Source organism: Cherax quadricarinatus, unplaced genomic scaffold (assembly GCF_038502225.1).
Source record: "Cherax quadricarinatus isolate ZL_2023a unplaced genomic scaffold, ASM3850222v1 Contig1918, whole genome shotgun sequence".
Taxonomy (NCBI): Eukaryota; Metazoa; Arthropoda; class Malacostraca; order Decapoda; family Parastacidae; genus Cherax; species Cherax quadricarinatus.
Genome location: NW_027196944.1, coordinates 39,701 through 66,879, shown reverse-complemented (window position 1 = coordinate 66,879; position 27,179 = coordinate 39,701). Strand labels below are relative to the sequence as shown.

Below are 27,179 nucleotides of genomic sequence, written 5' to 3'. Positions count from 1 at the left end.
CTCGCTATTTTGAGGATTGTTGGGAAGGTAGCTGATTCAATGGATTTGTTAAAGAGCGTTGCAATAATTGGTAACAATACTTGAGAAGCTTTTTTGTGCATAAAAGCAGGCAAGCTGTTTATGTCTCCTGCCTTGTTTTTAAGGGTGCTTATGATGAGCGTAAATTCTATGGGGTTGGTTGGAGCTAGGAATAGCGTATTTGGGTAGGTACCTATAAGGTAGTCTGATGGACGGGTGTTTATGCTTGCTTCGCTAGATTTTTACCTATGGTGGAGAAGAAAACGTTGTGTCTGTTTGCTGTTTCAGTAGGTGTGAGTGGGGGTTCATCTGATTTTGTTAGTTTGATTGTTTTGTTTTTGGATAACTTTTTATTTCCAAGAATTGCAGATAGAGTTTTCCATGTATTTTTCATATCACCTTTGATGTTATGCAATCTATTTTCATAATACAATTTTTTAGATCTTCTTATCAGGCTGGTAAGTGCTGACGAGTAACGTTTAGACTGTTCTCTAGTTATTTGACCCATTCTATACTGTTTTTCATATTTGTGCTTTGTGTTAATGGATTTGAGGATGCTTGGTGTTAGCCAGGGATTATTCAGTCTCTTTGCTGTGATCTGTTTAGTTTTTTTGAGGCAATGTTTGTTATAGAGGCTTTGGGTTTCTTTTAGAAAATTATTTATACATTCATTCATATCTGTATATGTTTCGAGCTCATTTTGCCAATTGATGTTATTCATAGCTGCTATAAAGTTGTTTACTGCTGTCTCGTTATGTAGTCCGTAGGTTACTTTAGTGATGTCTTGTGGCAGTTTGCCCAGGACATGTCTATGAGGAGTCAGTTAAAATATTGATAATATTTCACCCATTCTCTCATTTGCTCTCTTTTTACATTGCTTCACCACTCTCTTAACTTTTCTTTTTCTTTCCATATACTCCTACCTCCTTGCATCACTTCTACTTTGTAAAAACTCCTCATATGCTTACTTTTTCTCTCTTACTACTCTCTCTACATCATCATTCCACCAATAGCTCTTCTTTCCTCCCACATCCACTTTCCTGTAACCACAAACTTCTGCTGAACACACTAACACTATATTCTTAAACTTGCCCCATACATCTTTTACCCCATTGCCTATACTCTCACTAGCCCATCTGTCCTCCAACAGTTGTTTATATCTTACCCTAACTGCCTCCTCCTTTAGTTTATAAACCTTCACCTCTTTCTTGCTGCTTCCATTTTCCTTGTATTCCATCTATCTTTTACTCTCACTGTACCTACAGCTAAAAAGTGATCTGATATAGCTGTGGCCCCTCTATAAACAAGTACATCCTGAAGTCTACCCATCAGTATTTTATTTATCAATATCTAGTCCAACAAACTACTATCATTATGCCCTATATCATATCTTGTATACTTCTTTACCCTCTTTTTCTTAAAATATGTGTTACCTATAACCAAGCCCCTTTCTATACAAATTTCAATCAAATGCCCCCATTATCATTTACACCTGGCACCCAAAGCTTACCTACCACACCCTCTCTAAATGCTTCTCCTACTTTAGCATTTAGGTCCCCTAAAGTACATGTACAAGGTATGCAGGCCTAGCTGACATCAATGACATACTACTATATAGAAAGCCACTTGTTATGCAGAGCATTTCAGGCAAATTAGGTCAGTTTTGTCCCAGGATCCAACCCATACCAGTTGACTAATGCCCAGGTACCCATTTTACTGATGGGTGAACATGGACAACCAGTGTAAGGAAACACACCCAATGTTTCAACCCTTGCCGGGAGTCAAACCCAGACCCCTCACCCTATGAAGTGAGAACTTTTGCCACCAGGCCACCGGCCACTCCATCTGTGGTCTTGTTTGTCCTTCACTAAGCTTCATGACTTTACACTTGGTGGGGTTAAACTCCAGGAGACATTTATCAAACTAGGCTTGCATTGCTGTTCCAATTAACAAAGTACTGTAGTTATATTAGTGATGTTCCAGCTAGCAAATGAATCACATTCCTGGTATTCCAGTTAATGAAGGAATTGTTAATGAATTGGACTATATTTTCTTTGTTTAATACACCAGCCATCTCTCATCAAGGTAGTGGTGACTCACCACAACAAAGAGGAAGCACATTCACCATCATTCATGCTGTCACTGTCTTGCCAAAAGCATGCTGACACCACAGTTCAGATGAACCTTCCAACAACAACATCCTCGCCCATTCTTTAGAGTGTAGTCACTCTAGAAGTACAGCAGGCGTCTACACTATCCCCTGTGGGTTCTGTCCCAAGAAATATGTAGGCGAGACAGGCAGAGATCTTGCAGTCCGCCTGAATGAGCATCAAAATGCCTCTAACAGAGACGATGTAAGGTACGCCTGTGTCCTCCACAGAGACTCCACGGGGCATTTGATGAACTGGAATGAGGCACAACTCATTCTCACAGAACCAGACTTCAGACGCCGACGGTGCCTAGAAGCCTCACTAATCGCCGTCACCAACACTGTAGAACGCAACACTGGAAACTACAAAATTTCAAAAACATTGGCATACATGATACTTAAGCACCACCAACCCAACAACACAGGAGTCACATGATTTCATTGTCTACCCGTCCTCATCCCAACATGACATTCCTCAGGTCACGTGCGTCACTCACATCTCACTCTCCGCCTATATATATAATGTCTTTCTACCTCTGTATGTTAGAAGTGATCAAGGTCCCAGGACCGAAACGTTTTCTAATAAATATGTCATAGTGTTTGCTTAAGTGTCTTTCTAAACCAATTTAACGATTTATTCTAGACTTTGTTAATAATAATTAGGCCTATTTTATTTCTATTGGTCATGAGATCCTGACTGAATAAGAGACACCTGGCTGTCTTGAAGAAGGCACTGGACAGGTACCTAAAGTCAGTACATGACCAGCCAATCTGTGGTGTGTATATCAGTCTATGTGTAGCCAGCAGTAACAGCCCACTTGATCAGGCCCTGATCCACCACGAGGCCTGGTCATAGACCAAACCATGGAGGCGTTGACCCCCGAAACCCTCTCCAGGTATACCCCAGAAGCTAAAAATGACATAGTGTTTTGTGCTGAATAACTTATTTTCTTATCTTGCAGAAATTATTGACTACAATGTTACCAACACCTGAAGAGAAGCACAAGATTCAAGAAGCCACCATTTGCAACCCATACCTTCCTCTTGGGTCGGCAGAACAGTTTTTTATGATGCTGTCGTCCATATCTGAACTTCCCGCCAGATTAAAACTCTGGATCTTTAAGCTAGACTATGAGAACATGCAGAAGGTAATAACAAACAGGGTAATTTTTCTTCATTTCATCAGAATTTGCTTTGACATTTAGCTGATGACTGACATGGTTGCTCTGCCTGTATTGCTCTCTGAGACTTCCACCTTTATTGCAGAATTTTTTAACTGCATTTCCCCTTATTCCCCTTCCCATTCTGTTCATGTCCTCCCCTTAACACCTCCACCTCTTCTGTTCTGAAATCTTGTTCACCTCTGCCATGTTCCATTGAATGAACCGTGTGGGTTTAGCACTTCCCATGAATATAATAATAATTATGCATGGAAATGCTTCTTCACACCATAAAAATAAAATAAAATAAAATATTTATTTCTTTGTTAAGGTTACAATGTGTGTTTACATGCAGTATGAATGGAGCAAAGAAAACCACTATCATGCCTAGGCATTTTGGGCAGACTTAACCTAATACTTATAGACTACTTAAGTCTAGACAGGTGAAGAGTGCTAGAATACAAACAGTCAGTCTTCACTCTATTGTTAATATGAGAAATTATAAGAAATTCTACTTGCCTGAATTGCATTAGTGGCTTTCTTTTGTGCCTAACAATGTTTTATTGCATATAAATTACATTATTTTAGGTAGTAGGTTGGTAGACAGCAGCCACCCAGGGAGGTACTACCATCCTGCCAAGTGAGTGTAAAGCGGAAGCCTGTACAGTAGGGCCCCACTTATATGGCAGGTTAGGTTCCAGGCTACTGCCAGAAAGTGGACATCACAGGAAAGCAGAATGCCATTTGTTTCCAGTTATAAATGTCAGATAAGTTTACACTAACATTTATTAAGTTAGCAGTAGAACAAGGCATTAAAAAACAATAAAAAGTAAAATACACACACAGTACACTCATTACTTACTGTCGCAACCCCCAATCCTGAAGTGTCTCCTGGTGTCGCAAAATTTAAAAAAAAAAAAAAAAAACTTATGAAATGATAGAGAATCTTTTCCCGATTGTAATGACACCAAAAACACAAAATTTGATGGAAAACTGACGGAATTACGCTCTCACGAAGTTAGCGACCTCAGCAATATTTACAAATTGGCAATTTCACCCACTTTGATCCCTATTTTTGGCTAATTCCATTGTTCCAGGCGACCAAACTCATAACTATTTTTTTTAGAAATCCATTTTTTCTATCGATTGAGTACAAGAAACTGCCCATTTACCTATTTCAACTACCCAATAACGTGGTCAGAAATTTGCAATTTGGCCAATTTCATGAAAATTAAAAAGTATGACAATTTCAAAATAAGGTTCAGAATGAACAATGCAGACATTTCTGGCTCTAAAATAACAGTTTCTTCGTTCATCAGTCATGTCTCCAGGCCCCTGTGATATTACTCTTGCTTTCTATTTTGAATTTTTATTCAAACAAAAAATAGAAGATTTACTGTTATGCAGACTACTGCAATACTGTAATAATTGTATAAATAACATCAACCCATTCATGACTGCATATTAGAATGGCTAGTTGGACATTTATTGGACAATGATATCATTTGCTTACTTTTGAACATCGGCAAAAATTAAACATTTCCCCTACTTTGAGCTCCATTTCCAGGTTTTTTTTATAGTAAAATCAGTCAAAATCACCTCTATTTCTATAATATGTTTTCCATTCTATCAAATGAGACCAAGAAAACGAGAATACAACCATAAATACTATACGAAAATAGACCACAAAGTCGGCATTTTAATTAAAAAAAAGGTCAGATTTTTTTTTCTCATTATGCACCGCATGCTCCAGGATTTTTTTTATATGGTGCACACTGACCACACAGACCCATTCTCTCACATGTGGGCCTACCAGCTTTCTCCTGCTTCATTTGAAGCTGCTAGAATTTATGAGTATATATACGTCAAACACGGTACCTCGTAAGACGTATATATACGACCTTGACAGTCAAAGGGTTAATGTAGGGTGAGAAGTGAATAGTGTTTATTGTAAGAAGTTAGGTGTGGCAGGTATGGTAGCCAGCCAGGCCACCCCACCCTACCCACACATAATATACTTCAACATTTAACCCTTTGACTGTCGCAAGCCCCTTTCTGAAATTGTTATTCTATGTTGCAAAATTTTTGGAAAAAATAAATTATTTTTCTTATGAAGTGATAGAGAATCTTTTCCCGATGGTAATGATGCCAAAAGTAGAAAATTTGGTCAAAAACTCACAGAATTACGCTCCCGCGAAGTTAGTGATCTCAGCGACATATACGCATCGGCGATTTCACTGACTTTGAGCCCTGTTTTTGGCCAATTCCGTTGTTCCAGTTGACCAAACTCATAGCTATTTCTTTAGAACTCCATTTTTTCTATCAGATGAGTACAAAAAAAACGCCCATTTACCGATTTGAACTACCCAATAAAGTGGTCAGAAATTGGCAATCTGGCCAATTTCATGCAAATTAAAAAAGATGCCAATTTCAAAATAGGGTCCAGAATAAACAGTGTAGACATTCTTGGCACTAAAATAGCATATCCTCTATTCATTAGTCACATCTCTAGGCCCCTCTTATATTACTATTACTTTCTGTTTTGATTTTTTATTCATACAAAAAATACAAAATTTACTGTTATGCAGACTACTGCATTATTGTAAAAATGGTATAAATAATATCAGTGCACTAGTGAAAGAATATTAGACTCCCCAGTTGACATGTATTGGACGTGTGGTGTGATTTGCTTACTCCTGAACATTGGTAAAAATAGAACATTTCCACTACTTTGAGCTCAATTTCAAGGTCGTTTTCATTGTGAAACTAATCAAAATCATCTCTATTTCTGTAATATGTTTTCCATTTTATCATATGAGACCATGAAAACGAGAATACAACGATAAATACTATACGAAAGTACACCTCAAAGTCTGCATTTTAATCCAAAAAAACGGTCAGAGTTTTTTCTTTTCTCATTATGCACTGCTTGCTTCAGGATTTTTTTTATGTGGTGCACACTGACCACACAAACCCATTCTCTCACATGTGGGCCTACCAGCTTTCTCCTGGTTGATTTGAAGCCGCTAGAATTATTGAGTATATATACGTCCGAAACACTGACTCGTAAGACGTATATATACAACCAAAACAGTCAAAGGGTTAAAGAGCCCTAGAGTGATAAAATGCATATAGTGTACACTCATTAAAATATTTGTAGTCTTAATATAGGGTGCAAAGTGAATACAGCCTCTCCTCACTTAACAACAGAGATAGGGGCCTAAGACCCTGTCGGTAAACGATTTCATCGCTAATCGAGGAATGACCCCTTACCGACACTTCAAAAGTGTCACCACCCAAATAGTAAAACATTTGGTTTTATGTTTGTTGGAAAATTCCTTTCAGTCTGTTTATTATTAACAGTAATAAACATGAAGCAGGTCACTGACTTACTTCCAAGATTCCAGGAAACACGTACATAGCTGATTACTTGGGAAATTTTTTGTTTTGAGAAAATCACACTTTTTTCAGTCTTTGCATAGGGTAAGAGTCATTTTCTATAGTTACTCTTCAGGCGCGTAACATTTTCTGTTATGGTCGTGGTCACTTTTTTTTTTTTTATCCCTCTCCACCCTCCGCTCTTCAGTACCTCTCTATATAATATCAGTTTTTATTAATTTGGGCATCTTTATCATGCTTCTACATTATTTGTGTTATACCTAATATTAGTCTGGAATGGATATGATAGGTAGATAACCTTTATTGATAGTAATAGAATAATTATACATTATTTTTATAGTGCCGTGAGCTTACACGTCCGTACATCATGGTGAAGCATGAATTACTGAGACTGCTGGTGCCTTCTCCACTCTCTTGTATAGCCCCAGCCCTACACATCCTCCAGTGCCTCTCCATATATGTCAGTTTTTATTAATTTGGGTAGCTTTTTCGTGCTTCTACGTTATTTAATCAAACTTTTTATTCATCCGTGACTTGCTGTAAATGTTTATGTTGATTCCTCGCCTTCACCTGCCTTCAAAGTCTCAAAGATAATGTGTGCCTTGGCTTGAATAAGTGAAAGGCTCATCGGCATTCTTTTTTGTATCTGGTAGTCAAACCACATCACCAGTAATTTCTCCAGTTCTTGAATGAGGCCTTTCTGCTGCCTAGTTATTATGGCTTTAAATCCTGTCGATGCTCTCACTGCCTCTTTCACTCTATCTTTATCCTTCATGTTAGTGGAAATGGTAGAATGCGCCACCTTCAAGTCATCGGCTATCACTTGTACTTTCTTACCAGCTTCATACTCATTTATAACCTTCATTTTTACCTCGAGATCAAGAGCCTTCCTTTGGTTCTTAGCACTTCCTTCAGGTGAAGTAAGGATCTTCCTTTTCACCGACATCTTGTACTATGTATGGACTGATGAAGCCACTGTGTGGCGAAACGTTTCCTCAATAAAGATACCCCCCAAGAGTTGCACATGTGTCTAATTTAACAAAATTCACTTGGTAAACTATACATGTGTCTAATTTAACAAAATTCACTTGGTAAACTATACTTTTGATTCCTTTATTTTTAATGTTTATTGTAACATAATTGTACATTGTGTGTACGGTGCTATATTAGGTGTACAGTAGAGTACTTAATTATTATTTATTAACACATCAGCCATTTCCCACCAAGGCAAGGTAGCCTGAAAAAAAAAAAACTTTCATCAACATTCACTCCATTACTGTCTTGCCAGAGGCATGCTTACACAACAGTTATAAAACTGCAACATTAACACCCCTCCTTCAGAGTGCCGGCACTGTACTTCCCATCTCCAGGAATTAAGTCCGGCTTGCCGATTTCCCTGAATCTCTTCATAAATGTTACTTAAATGGTTATTTATGTGTTATGTTTTAACATTATTCCATAAAATGTTTAATTCATGTTAAGTGATAAACAAAGATAGACAAAGAACTTTGTCCTTGGAAGCAAAGAGTGGAATGTATGAAAGTATAATTTTACCAATGCTCTTATATGGGTGTGAAGCATGGGTGATGAATGTTGCAGCGAGGAGAAGGCTGGAGGCAGTGGATATGTCATATCTGAGGGCAATGTGTGGTGTGAATATAATGCAGAGAATTCATAGTTTGGAAGTTAGGAGGAGGTGCGGGATTGCCAAAACTGTTGTCCAGAGGGCTGAGGAAGGGTTGTTGAGGTGGTTTGGACATGTAGAGAGAATGGAACGAAATAGAATGACTTCAAGAGTGTATAAATCTGTAGTGGAGGGAAGGCGAGGTAGGGGTTGGCCTAAGAAATGTTGGAGGAAGGGGATAAAGGAGGTTTTGTGTGCGAGGGGCTTGGACTTCCAGCAAGCATGTGTGAGCGTATTTGATAGGAGTGAATGGAGACAAATGGTTTTTAATACTTGATGTGCTGTTGGAGTGTGAGCCTCTGTCTGCTGAGTTGGAGACAGATGAACACTAACTTTTTCTTCCTTGTGTTTCAGAATATCGGAGTTTTTAGCAGACTGTGCAGAGCATATATTTGTTCTGGGAATTATTTATCAGCGATTGATGACTGGGTAAGGAGCACAGAAGCAGTATTGAATGTCTAGCACCATTATAAGAAAATATCAAGATGGTCAGATTTTTAGATATCAAAAGGATTTTTAATAATACAAAATTTTATGAAATACATTGGCAAACAGGTGATCTTAACAGTGCAGAATAAGTCACTGTGACATGGTCTGGCACTTTACTTCTGCTTCACCTCAGAGAGAATTTTTCCCCTACTATCTGTTGCTAGTTTTGCAACATTGCATAGCAAGTCTGAAGGATCTTGAGCTAAAGATTTCCATTCCCATGTGGCTTTTTCTGCATAAATTTTTATGAAGTTATTCAGGGAAACCAGTTAGCTGGACTTGAGTCCCGGAGGTGGAAAGGGTAGTGTCTGCACTTTGGAGGGGTGGAGATGTTGCAGTCAGAGGATACTCTGTAATGTCAACACTTCTGGAAAGATGACAATTGAGTGAATGTTGGTGAATGTGCTTTCTTTGAATCATTGGTGACCCAGGAATAATAGAATGTTTCTGTTTTAAAGTAAAAGGTAAAGTATTACAGCATTTTACAATGTGAACAATATTACAACATGAACACCTTTATGTAAGTAAATTAAACAATTTTAATAAAGAATTATTTACTCTTTCACAGTCTCACTCTGTTGGTCTTTCTTGATTGATTAATGAAATATAACAAAGCTTTGGTTAATGTAATTTTCTAATTTTGGTGCAGCAAAATGTTTGTAACTAGCAGTGTTTGTTTACAGATTTCAACAGTTTCTAGTGTGGTTGGGTTCACCACTATACTTACCCCAGGACATTAAGGTTCAACAAGTGTGCTCAACAATAAATGAGTTTGCCCTGGAGTACAGGACCTGCCGATAATGTGTACTACAACAAACTCAGAAGAAGGCAAACCACCGCGAGACAAATAAGACTCGCGGGAAGATGATCGTAGAGGTATGCATTGACAAATGTTTAAATTTGAAAAAGTACACATTGTACTTTTTCACACACCAGAGAGAAATAAAATGTGACTTCAGTACCAGCCTTGGTATGGGGGTGTTGTGCTCTCACATCAGTGACAAATTTCTCCCATTCTATATGGAATGCTTATCCTCACTTTATTCTGCCCAGTGGGCACATTATTATAGGGGCTCATGAAATCGTAGTGACACGATTGCAAACAAACCATACCACAGGTGGGGCTTGAACCCGCAGTCAGAGAGTCATAAAACTTCAGACCAATGCGTTATCCACTGGGCCAGCTGGCACCATTGATCAGCTTCATTTTTCCACTGTATGCATATTTCACAAGTTTTGGCAAGAAGTAAGTTACTGAACTCAGGTGAGGGAGTAGGTCTCCCAATCTGCTGGGGCTTTGGTATGGGCTCCAACTGACTTGACTCAGAATGTTTTGTTCCTGTTTCTGTTTGCAAAGGAAAGTCCTGTTCCCTTTCCTGTCATTGCCCAACTTTGGGTATTGTTTCTTCCCTATACATCAGGAAGCAGGGCTTGATAAGTGAAAGCTGTGAGTGGCTCTTGAAACCCTCAACAAGAAGAAAAAACATAAGACTCATGGAGAGATCATCACAGATTGATGCACATTTAAAGCTTAAGATTTATTACAGTCATCAGGAGGGTTGAAGGCATTTTTGATTACTAGTTCTCAAATTTATTTCTCCACAACCCATTCACATTTTCTTTGTAGTGTAAATGATGGAGGTAATTACCTAGCACCTCAGCAAATTGTGGTAGATATACAGCAGGGCCCTGCTTTATGGCATTTCGCTTTACGGAGTTCCGCTAATGCGGTCATTTCAAATTATGACCTAAACTCTCTATACGGCTCCCCCACCTGACTTTCTAATACGGTCACCGCACCCCTACCCTGTTTGTTTACATTCTCCATGAGCTCCGTAAGAACCACGTCTCTCCATTGTGTCCGGAAACTCCAAAATTTCAAGTGTTTTTAAAAGTTATTTCATATTTTATATCTTCTTCTTTCAACACACCGGCCGTATCCCACCGAGGCGGGGTGGCCCAAAAGGAAAAACGAAAGTTTCTCCTTTTACATTTAGTAATATATACAGGAGAAGAGGTTACTATCCCCTTGCTCCCGGCATTTTAGTCGCCTCTTACAACACGCATGGCTTACGGAGGAAGAATTCTGTTCCACTTCCCCATGGAGGTAAGAGGAAATAAACAAGAACAAGAAAGAAAATAGAAGAAAACCCAGATGAGTGTATATATATGTTTGTACATGTATGTGTAGTGTGACCTAAGTGTAAGTAGAAGTAGCAAGACATACCTGTAATCTTGCATATTTATGAGACAGACAAAAAACACCAGCAATCCTACCATCATGTAAAACAATTACAGGCTTTTGTTTTACATTCACTTGGCAGGACGGTAGTACCTCCCTGGGTGGTTGCTGTCTACCAACCTACTACCAATATATTTTATATATACTCTGATAATTATACTTATGTATACCTGTACCTAAATAGACTTACACACTGTGCTGGCGTGCAGGTACACATTAAAATCAGTAAGAGTGTCTTATGTCTCGAGATGCCATATTAGTAATGATAATAATACTCAATAATAATCATTGTCTCATTAAATGCCGTATATTACGTTAATATACACTTTCTTTCTTTCTTTCTTTCAACACACCGGCCGTATCCCACCGAGGTGGGGTGGCCCAAAAGGAAAAACAAAAGTTTCTCCTTTTACATTTAGTAATATATACAGGAGAAGAGGTTACTATCCCCTTGCTCCCGGCATTTTAGTCGCCTCTTACAACACGCATGGCTTACGGAGGAAGAATTCTGTTCCACTTCCCCATGGAGGTAAGAGGAAATAAACAAGAACAAGAACTAGTAAGAAAAATGGAAGAAAACCCAGAGGGGTGTGTATATACATATATGCTTGTACATGTATGTGTAGTGTGACCTAAGTGTAAGTAGAAGTAGCAAGACGTACCTGAAACCTTGCATGTTTATGAGACAGAAAAATGGACACCAGCAATCCTACCATCATGTAAAACAATTAAAGGTTTCCGTTTTACACTCACTTGGCAGGACGGTAGTACCTCCCTGGGCGGTTGTTGTCTACCAACCTACTACCTAGGGTTAATATACACATTTTCATTAATCCATGTATGATATTTTTTCAAAATTATATAGTAAACATGATACATAACGTATAAAGATGATAAATACACTCCACAGTAGAATAAATAAACATAAATATGAGATGTGGTATCCAGACGACTTATACAAGTGACACCATATTAGTAATAATAATCACCGAGTCTCATTAAATGTCATATATTACATTAATATACACATTTTTATTAATCCAGCTATAATATTTTTTTCAAAATTATATAATAAACACAATGCATAACATATAAAGATGATAAATACAGGTAGATGGGATACAAGGAGAATAGAAGCATCAGGGAAGAGAGAGGTGAAGGTTTATAAACTAAAAGAGGAGGCAGTTAGGGTAAGATATAAACAGCTATTGGAGGATAGATGGGCTAATGAGAGCATAGGCAATGGGGTCGAAGAGGTATGGGGTAGGATTAAAAATGTAGTGTTAGAGTGTTCAGCAGAAGTTTGTGGTTACAGGAAAGTGGGTGCAGGAGGGAAGAGGAGCTCTCCGATTGGTGGAATGATGATGTAAAGAGAGTAGTAAGGGAGAAAAAGTTAGCATATGAGAAGTTTTTACAAAGTAGAAGTGATGCAAGGAGGGAAGAGTATATGGAGAAAAAGAGAGAGGTTAAGAGAGTGGTGAAGCAATGTAAAAAGAGAGCAAATGAGAGAGTGGGTGAGATGTTATCAACAAATTTTGTTGAAAATAAGAAAAAGTTTTGGAGTGAGATTAACAAGTTAAGAAAGCCTTGAGAACAAATGGATTTGTCAGTTAAAAATAGGAGAGGAGAGTTATTAAATGGAGAGTTAGAGGTATTGGGAAGATGGAGGGAATATTTTGAGGAATTGTTAAATGTTGATGAAGATAGGGAAGCTGTGATTTCGTGTATAGGGCAAGGAGGAATAACATCTTGTAGGAGCGAGGAAGAGCCAGTTGTGAGTGTGGGGGAAGTTCGTGAGGCAGTAGGTAAAATGAAAGGGGGTAAGGCAGCCGGGATTGATGGGATAAAGATAGAAATGTTAAAAGCAGGTGGGGATATAGTTTTGGAGTGGTTGGTGCAATTATTTAATAAATGTATGGAAGAGGGTAAGGTACCTAGGGATTGGCAGAGAGCATGCATAGTTCCTTTGTATAAAGGCAAAGGGGATAAAAGAGAGTGCAAAAATTATAGGGGGATAAGTCTGTTGAGTGTACCTGGTAAAGTGTATGGTAGAGTTATAATTGAAAGAATTAAGAGTAAGACAGAGAATAGGATAGCAGATGAACAAGGAGGCTTTAGGAAAGGTAGGGGGTGTGTGGACCAGGTGTTTACAGTGAAACATATAAGTGAACAGTATTTAGATAAGGCTAAAGAGGTCTTTGTGGCATTTATGGATTTGGAAAAGGCGTATGACAGGGTGGATAGGGGGGCAATGTGGCAGATGTTGCAAGTGTATGGTGTAGGAGGTAGGTTACTGAAAGCAGTGAAGAGTTTTTACGAGGATAGTGAGGCTCAAGTTAGAGTATGTAGGAAAGAGGGAAATTTTTTCCCAGTAAAAGTAGGCCTTAGACAAGGATGTGTGATGTCACCATGGTTGTTTAATATATTTATAGATGGGGTTGTAAGAGAAGTAAATGCGAGGGTCTTGGCAAGAGGCGTGGAGTTAAAAGATAAAGAATCACACACAAAGTGGGAGTTGTCACAGCTGCTCTTTGCTGATGACACTGTGCTCTTGGGAGATTCTGAAGAGAAGTTGCAGAGATTGGTGGATGAATTTGGTAGGGTGTGCAATAAATACACCCCACAGTAGAATAAATAAAAAAGAAGCCTGTAATTGTTTTACACGATGGTAGGATTGCTGATGTCTTTTTATTCTGTCTCATACACATGCAAGATTTCAGGGACATCTTGCTACTTCTACTTACACTTAGGTCACACTACACATACATGTACAAGCATATATATACACACCCCTCTGGGTTTTCTTCTATTTTCTTTCTAATTCTTGTTCTTGTTTATTTCCTCTTATCTCCATGGGGAAGTGGAACAGAGTTCTTCCTCCGTAAGCCATGTGTGTTGTAAGAGGCAACTAAAATGCCGGGAGCAAGGGCCTAGTAATCCCTTCTGTATAAATTACTAAATTTAAAAAGAGAAACTTTCGTTTTTCTTTTTGGGCCACCCTGCCTCGGTGGGATACGGCCGGTTTTTTGAAAAAAAAAAAATATGAGATGTGGTAGCCCGCCCACTTGTACAAGTGATGGCAAGAATAACGTTTTCTCTAGTCCAACATAAGAGAAAATCTGTTACTGGGAGTAACTGTAGAAAATTATTCCTTTCGTATGCCTTCACTCAGAGCGTCATTTCTTCTAAAAAATGGTGTTACATGAGAATGGGAGTGTTCCTCTTTATTTATTCTACCGTATCAACGTAGAGACAACTTGTACACAATGTAACTTGTACACAAACCAGATGTGTACACTTTGTTTGTTTACATAACTCACGTTCGCCTGGTTTGTTAACATAACTCCACGAGTGTCCTCTTTCATGTACTCATTCTCTCTCTCTCTCATTTATTTGTTTTATCTCATTTACTCACCTCTGACCCTACATTAAGACTACAAATATTTTAAGGTAAGTAATGAGTGAACTGTATATGCATTTTATTGCTCTGGAATGCTTAAATGTTATAGATTATGTGTGGATGGGGTGGCCTGCTATGGTAGCCTGGCTGGTTACCATACACACCACACTTCATTTCTTACAATAAATACTACTTGTCTCATCCTAGATTAAGACTACAAATATTTTAAGGTAGGTAATGAGTATACTATATGTATATTTTACTTTTTTATTGTTTTTTAATGCCTAGTTCTACTGCTAACCCCAATGAAAATAAGTCATACTCTCTGACTTTTTTGGGGTTATCCTAGGTACTTTACACATATGCTGCTATGCATGATAATCTATGTAACTGCATTTGTGAATATCTGAAAAAGCTTACTTACTTACTATCTTAATATATGTTAGTGTAAACTTGTTATCTAGTATTTGTATGCATTTATAAGTGGGAAAAAGAGGTGTTTCACTTTACGGCGATTTCCGCTCTACGGTGGTACCCTGGAACCTAACCTGCCGTATAAGTGGGACCCTACTGTATAGAATATCAAACCAAACATTTGTAAAAAGAAAAAAGCATTATAGACACAATCACTGAATCTCCGTCAATTTTACATTGGGTCACAACCCTGGGTTTGGTAGCCCCTGATGTAGACACATTGTAGTGAAATATAGTCGACAAGACTAAAGAGACAAGACTAAAGGTTCGTGAATCTTGAAGCTGCAGATCATAGGAATTTTACATGTTTTTCTTTATCAACATACTGGTCATATCGGCATGCCATTGGCAAGACAGTGTTAGTCAGTGATGATGAAATTGTTTCTTCTTTTTCGGGTTACCTTGCCTTAGTGGAAAATGGCCGATGTGTTAAAAAAAATTACTGGTCTTCTCCCACTGAGGCAGGGTGACTCAAAAAAAAAAAACTAAGTTTTTTGTCTTCTTACATTTAGTAATTTATACAAGAGAAAGAGTTACCATCCCCTTGCTTCCTTTTTGGCCATATCTAAGTAAATATTTATCCAGTCAACTTAAAGGAGGGGTTTGGGATATTGGCTGTTTGGAGTGACATCTAAACTGTCATATGTGGGCACCTCAGCAAAGACAGTGATATGTGTGAATGATGGTGAAAGTGTTTTCTTCTTTGGGTCACCTTGCCTCGGTGGGAGACGACTGACGTGTTAAAACAAAACCTGTAAAAACTGGGGTGTCCTCGCATCTCTTGATAATATGCTTTCTTATTGATAATTGCACTTAGAGTAATTATTAGATATGTAGTCTTTAAGCATTAATTTAATGTTTTATATATATACTATTGTGAAGGGACTGTTAAAATAGTAAGGCATCAGTGTTTACCCCAAAATCCTCTTCAGAACAATGCTTCCACACTTCCCAAGATCTTTTTTAAGTGACAATTCAAGCATTTTACCAATATCCTGGATTTCCTCAAATAGCTCCTACAGTGTTAAGTAGTTTATCTTCAAGTTCTTCTTAATCATATTATTTTTTATTGGCTTCTTTCCTATGAATTTGGTTCCTTAGGCTATTCCTTCTTTGTCAACCTCTTGCAGTATTTCATTTGTATCTTCAAACTCCTCATATCTTGGTTCTTGCCAGATCCACAGTTTCCTCAACCTAACTAACTCCTTCCTTACTTAAAGGAAAAAAGAGATAAATTATTCACCACTGAAGGTCATAATTAACCCTACCCTTCATTTACACAAGAACATCTGCAATGTTAAATTTATGCAAGTACTTTGGCACAACAGTCTTGGAACCATCATCCATTACTGATGAGTTTTTACATAACCAGGCACATGTATTTGTGCTGAAATGTCTTTCTAACTTCTCCATTATCAAAAGTGAGTGAGGAGAACCTTGAATGCAAGATTATCTTTCTGGCCAAGTATATCTTGACTGCAGGAATAAAATAATGCCTTAATCAACAAACAGGGTTTGTCTTGATGTTTTACAGCACTGTAAATTACCATTGCCTTGCAACTGAACTGTTGCATTTGTTCAGAGAAACAAGGTAATATTTACTTCCTTTGTAACAAGCTGCACTTTTTACTTGCTTGTTAATGTAGGTTCTTGATGACATGCACCTTCAAGGTTGTCCTATATTGTCACCATTAAATACTCAGTTTAGACTGGAACCATTCTCAGAAATAATTTGTTTAGAGTATGCAGGGAAATTTTGCATGACAGTATGATCAGCTGCTGTACTCTTGACTCCACATTTTGTGTTATGAAGTTGATTGTCCTTTCCTAATGTTTTCAAATAGTCACACAAACATACTGTTGTAAACACTCTCCTTAAGCAATGTTTTGCAGTATTGTACATGAGGGTTTTGTGTCTTACTTTCTGAGCATTGAGTAGGGACACTTTCCTTGTTTTCTTCTTAGTCTTTACACTTGTTAACATTTCCTTGTGTTCTGTCTAATTGTATGTATGGTGAATTATTTTTATTTATTTTTTATTAACACACTGGCTGATTCCCACCAAGGTAGGGCATCCCAAAAAAGAAAAACTTTCATCATCATTCACTCCATCACTGTCTTGCCAGAGGGGTGCTATACACTACAGTTATAAAACTGCAACATTAACACCCCTCCTTCAGATTGCAGACACTGTACTTCCCATCCCAAGAACTCAAGTCCACCCTGCCAGTTTACCTGAATCCCTTCATAAATTTTACCTTGCTCACACTCCAACAGCACATCAAGTATTAAAAACCATTTGTCTCCATTCACTCCTATCAAATATGCTCATGCATACTTTCTGGAAGTCCAAGCCCCTAGCACACAAAACCTCCTTTACCCCCTCCCTCCAACCTTTCCTAGACCGACCCCTACCCCGCCTTCCCTCCACTACAGATTTATACACACTCAAAGTCATTCTGTTTTGTTCCATTCTCCTTACATGTCTGAACCACCTCAACAACCCCTTCTCAGCCCTCTGGATAATAGTTTTGGTAATCCCACCCCTCCTCCTAATTTTCAAACTACGAATTCTCTGCATTATATTCACACCACACATTGCCCTCAGACATAACATCTCCACTGCCTCCAGCCTTCTCCTCATTGCAACATTCACCACCCATGCTTCACACCCATATAAGAGTGTTGTTATAACTATACTCACATACATTCCTCTATTTGCTTAGACAAAGTTTTTTGTCTCCACAGACTCCTAAGTGCACCACTCACCCTTTTCCCCTCATCAATTCTATGATTCACCTCATCCTTCATAAACCCATCTGCTGACACATCCAGTCCTAAATATCTGAATACATTCACCTCCTCCATACTCTCTCACTCGAATCTGATATCCAATCTTTTTGTTATCCTCATCACCTTACTCTTTCCTATATTCACTTTTAATTTTCTTCTTTTACATACCCTACCAAATTCATCCAGACAAAACATACAAGCATTATGCATCACATATGCATATTTAAAGTTTCCATCTTCAGTACCCTTTGAGCTGATTATTACATTCTGCTTGATGCCTCTAGCATCACTAATATTCCTCTTGGGTGCCATGTTGAATGTCCAGAATAGAGATGATGTGAGAAAAAAGATCCAAAATACTTTGATGACACTGAGAAAGGAACAAGACAAACCCAACTTGTGTTGAAGGGAAGGAAATCAACTATGCAAACTTAAGTGATTTTTACATATAATTTGAGTATTCTGTGCCATAAAGTTTTTCAAATGGTAATCAAGAAAAGAATTCATTTAATCAGTTGTATTTACACAGAATCCATACTACAAGTTTGAGTCCATATTATCTCATTTTTTAATCTATTTCAGTGCTAACTCTGTAGCTGACATCTTGATCAAGATAAAATCTTACCTTAAATTTGGAAACTACACCTCTTGTTTGAGCTCTAATAATCTTGCCTGTAAATTCTAACTCATGTTACATTCAATTTTAAGCCTAGAGGTCTCCCTCACTAGTGTAGAGTTTAATTCAGAATAGGCTCATTGGATTTGCCACACTCAAATTGCTTTCTTTTATATGAATATAAACCCACAGACTGCTTTTTGAAGAGGTATCCCTCAGATGGTACCTCACTACCACAATGATGCACACTGAACACCAACCGTCCGATGGTACCTCACCACCACAATGATGCACACTGAACACCAACCGTCCGATGGTACCTCACCACCACAATGATACACACTGAACACCAACCGTCCGATGGTACCTCACCACCACAATGATACACACTGAACACCAACCGTCCGATGGTACCTCACCATCACAGTGATGCACACTGAACACCAGCTGTCCGATGGTACCTCACCACCACAATGATGCACACTGAACACCAACCGATGCACACTGATGGTACCTCACCACCACAATGATGCACACTGAACACCAACCATCCGATGGTACCTCACCACCACAATGATGCACACTGAACACCAACTGTCCGATGGTACCTCACCACCACAATGATGCACACTGAACACCAGCTGTCTGATGGTACCTCACTACCACAATGATGTACACTGAACACCAACCATCTGATGGTACCTCACCACCACAATGATGCACACTGAACACCAACTGTGCAATGGTACCTCACCACCACAATGATGCACACTGAACACCAACCATCCAATGGTATCCTTCAGATAGCACCTCACCACCACAATGATGCACATTGAACACCAACCATCCAATGGTATCCCTCACCACCACAATGATGCACACTGAACACCAACCATCCAATGGGGCACATGAGTTAAAACTGCACAGCAACCACTCACTCTGATGACAGTAGTTTACTGACAAGTTTCCACAGTGAATTCACATAAAGTGAAGGGGAAACTTTGTATTTGAATCACAACTGCCTCTAGCTCTGAGTCTGTTGGCTCATTTGAACTATTACTGGGTGGCATCTGTTTTTGTACAAAAATGGTCATGTGTTAATAAGAAAATATGATATCATTGAAATATAAAGACTACATGATCATAGATTACACTGCAGATATACACCTGAATGTATCATATAAGAGTGAGAAAACATTCCTGGTCAAGCTATGTATTGAACAGGGCACCTGGTGGAAACACATATTTGTTTAGAGTCCCTAGAGGTAAGACAGAGTAGCATTTGTCTCTAATTTGGTGAGCTTTGAAAAGGTGGGATTGAAATATACATGCAAGTGTCCCATTGTTTACATAAATAAATAAATAAAGTTGATTTCTTTGTAAAGGTTACTATGTGTAATTGCAATTTTTATTTACTAAGCACAAAGATAGCCACTATCATGCCCAGGCATTTTGGGCAAACTAATCTTAATACATAGTAACTAATTAAAACTAGATAAGATAATAGTAACTATATTTAAAACTAAACAAGGAATAGTGGTTACCTGTTTTACAATCTTATTTGAACTTAATAAATCTTATTTAAACTTAGTGCAAAATCTAACTTACAAGTAATGGTGCAGGTGGTAATATTTTATGGAATGGCAGAATTAAAACCCAGGAGGTCATATAAGACTGATTAGAAGATGTTTTGGCAGATTTGGTTAATATTGAGAAAGAAGATGAATTTTATGGATTGGCAGAATTAAGAGCCTAGAGGTCACATAATAAGACTAGTTAGTAGATGTTCGGTTGATTTGGCTAATATTGTGAGATAAGATGATTTTTTAGCAAAGTCCTAAATTTATAAGCTGTCTGGGGATCTTTGACCTGTTCCAGTAGCGAGTTCCAGATCTTCGGGCCTTTTATGTGCATAGAACTTATGATACCATTTACAGATACACTGGTACCTCAGTATACGTCCGCTTTGGAATAAGTCCAACTTGGTATACGTCCTGTTTGGACATGAAAAATTTTGCTTGATATGTGACCTTTCTTTGGAATACGACTCGCGTACTAGAACTTATATGGGTCAAAATGAGTCATGACACCGTGTGCTACACTTGTTTACAAAGCCAGGACTGCCCACATTTAATTCATCTAATACGTACACAGCTCTAATATACATTACTTAGGTTTGCATACTGTAACAACCCGCACTGTAACTGTGAATTTTTACGTGATTTTGTGTTTTGTCGTATAAATTTCTAGTAAATTCATTAACCATGAGTTCTAAGAAAGTTAATGAGAAGAACCAAGCAATGAAGGAAATGGTACAGCTGAGGACATTGTCTCTCTGGGCAGGTCCATGAGTCTGGATGTGTGATGGTGATGTGGAGGAGTTAGTGGAGGAGCACAGGGAAGAACTGACCACTGAGGAGTTACAGGAACTTGAGAAGGAGGAGCACAAGTCTAAGATGGATGCACTCTCTTCAGGATCAGAAGAGGAGATAAAGGAAGTACCTACTTCATTAATCAAGGAAATCTTTGCCAAATGGATGGACGTCAAAAACTTTGCAGAGAAGTACCACCCCAACAAACCCCAAACAAGCCATAATAGCATTGTCTGGAATGATCACACCCCTTAAGGGAGGTTCCTTGATGCTGGTGAGGGGCTCTTGATCTAGGGAATTGGATCTATGCTCCAGTTCCCTGAATTGAGCCTGAATACCTTCCATCCCCCCACATGCGCTGTATAATCCTACGGGTTTAGCGCTCCCATGATTATAATAATAATAATAATAATAATGGAATGACCAGACTATGTCACATTTCCAAAACTCCTGAGGAGAAGGCAGAAGCAAAGTTCCTTGGACCTGGTGAGCTTCAACCAGGTCGAAATAGGGAAAAGAGAAGGGGACTCTCCTTCCAAACAATAACATTTCCTCCTCCCTTCTCAGCACTATCCTGGTAGGCACTCGACTCTTTTCAGCAAAGCAAAGTGAGGTTAAATTTGCATTTATTTCATCTAATTCTTTTGTATTTACATATTTTAGTATTAAGCAGTGTTTAAATTATTTTTACAACCCCATCATTGTATAATATTCCAATAACAATAGGATTTTTTCATGGGAACGGATTAATCATTTTCCCTATACAATGGAACCTCGGCTTATGAACGCCCCACCATGCGAACTTTTCAGGATACGAACCGTCATTCGGTCGATTTTTTGCTTCTGGATACGAACGAAATTTGAAAATGTGTACTTCCTCCTCAAGGGAGGTTCCTTAAATAAATAAATAAAATATTTATTTCTCTGCAAAGGTTACAGTGTGTGTTTACATATAACATGATTGGAGCAAAGAAAGCCACTATCATGCCGAGGCATTTCAGGCAGACTTAACCTAATACTTATAGGCTACTTAAGTCTAGACATGTGAAAAGTAGTGGTTACCAATGTTTTGCTGATGGTGGTGCCAACTACTGGCAGCCTTTTGAAGTTTTTCACTACTGTTATTATTATTATGTATTATTATTAGTAGAAGTAGTACATACATGGTGAGGGGCTCTTAATCTATGGAATTGGATCTGTGTTCCAGTTCCCTAAAGTAAGCCTGAATCAATATAATAATAATACGTATATAATAATAATGTACTATAATGATAATTATAATAATAGACGGCTTCAAAAGGCTGTCACTAGATGGCAGTGAATACCACAACAATGCGGGAGCAGTTATAGCCGCCTCCACTTGTCACATAATGACATATTTTATTCTAGAGTATATATCAGGTTTCTATGTTATTTATATTGTTTATTATGTCATATTAGAGCAATTGTGATAGATAAATAAGCTGTAGAGTTGATATTAGCTCTATATTTAAGTGTATTTTTCCTCCCTCTGAGAGCAGGAATTCCACTGGAAAGGATTAATGGCTTTTCAGTTAATTTAAATGAAGAAAACTGACTCAGCATACAAACAAATCAGGATACGAACAAGGTCATGGAACGGATTAAGTTCATAAGCCGAGGTTCCACTGCATTTGAAAGTGCTCATATAATGATATAAATCTTTGGCAGTTTTTTATTAGTTTTATATTCCATTTTTCGTGACTTTTTTTTTTTTTTTTGGTCTTTATGAGTAACAATTTGTGTAAGAATGTATTGTGGTCTTTATGAGTAACAATTTGTGTAAGAATGGTATATAATACCGACAAGATGAAATTAAGACACATGTGCAACATCTGGGTATCTTTATTGTAGACGTTTCGCCATCCAGTGGCTTTATCAATACAAATTCTAGGACATAACTTGAAGACAGTAGAACTATGTACAGAAGATGAGGTAATCAGTCCCTCAACCTAGGAGTAGGTGCGAAGAGCACCATAGTCGTGGAGATTCTGAAGCAGAAGAAAGGAGCCTTGCGCTTATATAGTAACGTCAGGTGTAGCAGACGAGGGCATAGTCACTGGTAGGCGGGATTCCCCAGTGGAAGTAGGTCCATCCCAAAGAGATGGGTTAGTTGTAGTAGTATTTGTCGTAGCCTACGACAACTACTACTACAACTAACCCATCTCTTTGGGATGGACCTACTTCCACTGGGGAATCCCGCCTACCAGTGACTATGCCCTCGTCTGCTACACCTGACGTTACTATATAAGCGCAAGGCTCCTTTCTTCTGCTTCAGAATCTCCACGACTATGGTGCTCTTCGCACCTACTCCTAGGTTGAGGGACTGATTACCTCATCTTCTGTACATAGTTCTACTGTCTTCAAGTTATGTCCTAGAATTTGTATTGATAAAGCCACTGGATGGCGAAACGTCTACAATAAAGATACCCAGATGTTGCACATGTGTCTTAATTTCATGTAACAATGTTAATGTTATATAATACAGGTACTCCTCATATAACAACCTACCTGTTTAAAGATCACTCAGACTTATGACCAGCTCTCCAACCAGTCAGTATTGTAAGCTGTACCGGAAGTTTAGTCGTGGAAACGGCAAAGCATCTCAGTATCAAGCATCTCATTTCTCATCGACCCTTAGTCAGTCGGTACTCACTAACTATAGTTAGTCAAGTCAGTAAGTCACTTAGTCCAGTCAGTAAGTCAAGTCACTATAGTCAGTCAGTCAGTCCCATCCCTGGCAAACTCTACCCCTACTCTTCATAGATCTAAACTTACTCCCTGTTCAGAACATCCACATTTACTACTGTGCAATCTGCATCTACAGGACCTTAAATTCCAATATTAACCTTGACCTAAAACCCTTTCTTGATAGTTGTGACAGGACCCACAGGCATAACACCAGACACAAACATCTCTATGACATTCCCCGTGTCCAACTAAATCTTCACAAAAATTTAGTGTATGTCAAAGGCCTTAAAATCTGGAACACTCTACCTGAAAACTCTAGAACTGCAGACACATTCATCACCTTCAAAACTACCATTAGAAAACATAAGTGTCTCAATTCTTCAACTTGTCGGTTTTCTAAACCATTCATCACAACTGCATGTAGTGACTGGTCTTCAGGAATCGAAGAAGTTAATAATAAACACATAACTGACACTACTGTCACTGACAGTAGTGTCAGTGTAGGTTACTGAGCAGTGGACGTGGAAAGGAATTTAAGCAGAGGTGGCTCATGCGGGGGTTCTGCAGCACCCCCTATTTTCTTTAACTCTTTGATTATATAATGTACAAGTATAAAGAAAGATTTAAAGGAAAAAAAAAAAAGACATATTTAATGTTAGCGATAATACTGAGTGAAAATAGTGGGTGCTGCAGTTCCACAGCACCCTCATATGAGCCGCCACTGAATTTAAGCCTGACATCTCTGGGTGGACATCTTTTCAGTATAAATATTACAAACCTCGACTTTTATTCACTATGCACACACACACACACACACACACATCTTTACTTTCCTTGGTCCAGGTTTAATGCTTAGTTTGACAACATTATTATTACAGGAGGTCCCTGTTTTCATAGCTGTTATGTTCCTGACCCTCACTGATAAGTGATAGTTGTTGGCGAGTGGAAAAGTTTTTTTTTTCGATATCGAAAGGGTCCGAAATTCCCGATAACATGTTTACACTATAATACAGTGGACCCCCGGTTTACGATATTATTTCATTCCAGAAGTATGTTCAGGTGCCAGTACTGACCGAATTTGTTCCCATAAGGAATATTGTGAAGTAGATTAGTCCATTTCAGACCCCCAAACATACACATACAAACGCACTTACATAAATACACTTACATAATTGGTCGCATTGGGAGCTGATCGTAAACCGGGGGTCCACTGTATATAAAGTGCTCAGTACAGCTTGGCATAAAAAAATCACATACAAAATTAAAATAAATACTAAATACATATAATACTTAAAACATGACACCGGTAACTCTTCCCTGACACAACTGTTGTGCAAAGAAGCAGAAAAAGCACCAAACAATAACTAAATTGAAAACTGCTGAAAAAGTGAGAACAGTAAAGAGGGAGCAGAAAACACAGGGCTTTCCTATATTGCTTTCCTTTGTGTTTTGTAATACATAGTTCTTAATCCTGTAATATTTCCTTTCCTACCTAAGAGGCCTGGTCTGTGACCGAGCCCAGGGGGAGCCTAGGAGGCCTGGTCTGTGACCGAGCCCAGGGGGAGCCTAGGAGGCCTGGTCTGTGACCGAGCCCAGGGGGAGCCTAGGAGGCATGGTCTGTGACCGAGCCCAGGGGGAGCCTAGGAGGCCTGGTCTGTGACCGAACCCAGGGGAAGCCTAGGAGGCCTGGTCTGTGACCGAGCCCAGGGGGAGCCTAAGAGGCCTGGTCTGTGACCGAGCCCAGGGGGAGCCTAGGCCTGGTCTGTGACTGAGCCCAGGGGGAGCCTAGGAGGCTTGGTCTGTGACTGAGCTTAGGGGGAGCCTAGAAGGCCTGGTCTGTGACCAAGCCCAGGGGGAGCCTAGGAGGCCTGGTCTGTGACCGAGCCCAGGGGGAGCCTAGGAGGCCTGGTCTGTGACCGAGCCCAGGGGGAGCCTAGGAGGCCTGGTCTGTGACTGAGCCCAGGGGGAGCCTAGGAGGCCTGGTCTGTGACCAAGCCCAGGGGGAGCCTAGGAGGCCTGGTGTCTGGTCTGTGGCCGAGCCCAGGGGGAGCCTAGGAGGCCTGGTCTGTGACCGAGCCCAGGGGGAGATAATCCCTATGACCACCATATAATTTCCAACTTTTTTTTATTCAATTTTAGTGAATAATTAATGAGGCTTCCAGGCATTTTTGACATTGAAAGTCATCACAGGATACAACTTTAGATGTAATATTGATGGTAGAATTACCAACAGTATGTTAGATAAATGGACACAAAGTGCAATTAATGTGACATTTTATTGTGGCAACATTTTGCTCTCCAGGAGCTTTGTCAAACCCATTACAAACAATACATGGATACAGAGAGTATATATAGGTATATTGTGAGGTGCAAAGCATAATATAATCATTGTAGGTGGTGGCAGTAGTTGTACTATTACTACCACAAATACTACTGCTATTACCTACAATGATTGTATTATGCTTTGCACCTCACACAATACCTATATATACTCTGTGTCCTTGTTTGTAATGTCTTAACAAAGTTCCTGCAGAGTGAATTGTTGCTACAATAAAATGTTACATTAGTTGCACTTGTGTCCTTATATCAAACACAACCTTAGACCTGTCCACTACATTATGTGGTTGTCACTTGACTTCATAGGTTACCTGATGCTGTCTCTTACCTCACTGTCATGTCATCACCTTTCTTGCCAGTATGTTGTTCTCAAACCTGTGTTTGTTAGGATCATAGTCCCAGAACTCAAATATTTTCTAGATGTTCACATTTGCTCGTGTCTCTTTCTCGACCACTTTCCTGCGTCTACTGAAGTTGATGCTAGTGTTGGGCACTTGATGCAAGGAATTGGACATTTTCCTCTCTTAGATCCTCTCAAGGAAGGTTCCTTGATGCTGGTGAGGGGCTCTTGATCTAGGAATTGGATCTGTGCTCCAGTTCCCTGAATTGAGCCTGAATACCTTCAGTCCTCCCCCCTACATGCACTGTATAATTCTATGAGTTTAGCGCTCCCCCTTGATTGTAATAATCCTCTCTTCGATTGAACTGGCCTGCCTCTCATTGACCCTTGTGGATTTAGCTCTTAGTTATGATTATAACCAGCGCTGTATAGCCCTTGTGGCTTAGCGCTTCTTTTTGATTATAATAATACACATTTTCAAATGTAAAAAAAGATCTTTTTTTACAGTAAAATGTTGAAAAAAACATTATTATTATTATTATAATCAAGGGGGAAGCGCTAAACCCGGAGGATTATACAGTGCCTGGGGGGGATGTGGAAGGCATTCAGGCTTAATTCGGGGAACTGGAGCACAGATCCAATTCCCTAAATCAAGAGCCCCTCACCAACATCAAGGAACCTTCCTTGAGGGGTGAAAAAAACGTAGATCTACGTTTGGACAGTTTAAGGGTTAAATTAGTTAATTTTTTGCATAATAGATGGTACTATAAGTTAATGATGGCTTAGCGCTTCTTTTTTTATTATAATACCGGGTTTAGCGCTTCCCCCGTGATTATAATAATATTGATTATAATAATATAAGTTAATGAAAATGGGAGGAGAGACTATAAATATTTTTAGTTCATTTCCCCTCAAGGAAGGTTCCTTGATGTTGGTGAGGGGCTCTTGATTTAGGGAATTAGATCTGTGCTCCAGTTCCCCGAATTAAGCCTGAATG

General features: G+C 38.9%; 1 protein-coding gene across 2 annotated transcripts in view; it reads left to right on the top strand.

The window, feature by feature from the left end:
- Positions 1-1,259: 1,259 nt before the first annotated feature.
- The window catches only part of LOC128703457 (FH1/FH2 domain-containing protein 3-like), a 40,645-nt gene continuing 14,725 nt past the window's right edge, over positions 1,260-27,179 (top strand). The window contains exons 1-3 of one of the 2 annotated variants that reach the window (XM_070081184.1): positions 1,260-3,315; positions 8,765-8,839; positions 9,583-9,775. In XM_070081184.1, coding sequence (XP_069937285.1) covers positions 3,145-3,315; positions 8,765-8,839; positions 9,583-9,639 — 303 coding nt within the window. In that variant the 5' untranslated portion in view covers positions 1,260-3,144 and the 3' untranslated portion in view covers positions 9,640-9,775. Of the gene's footprint in view, positions 3,316-7,793; positions 8,840-9,582; positions 9,776-20,767; positions 22,218-27,179 lie in introns of those variants that run through there. The other variant, XR_011391380.1, reaches the window with a different exon arrangement.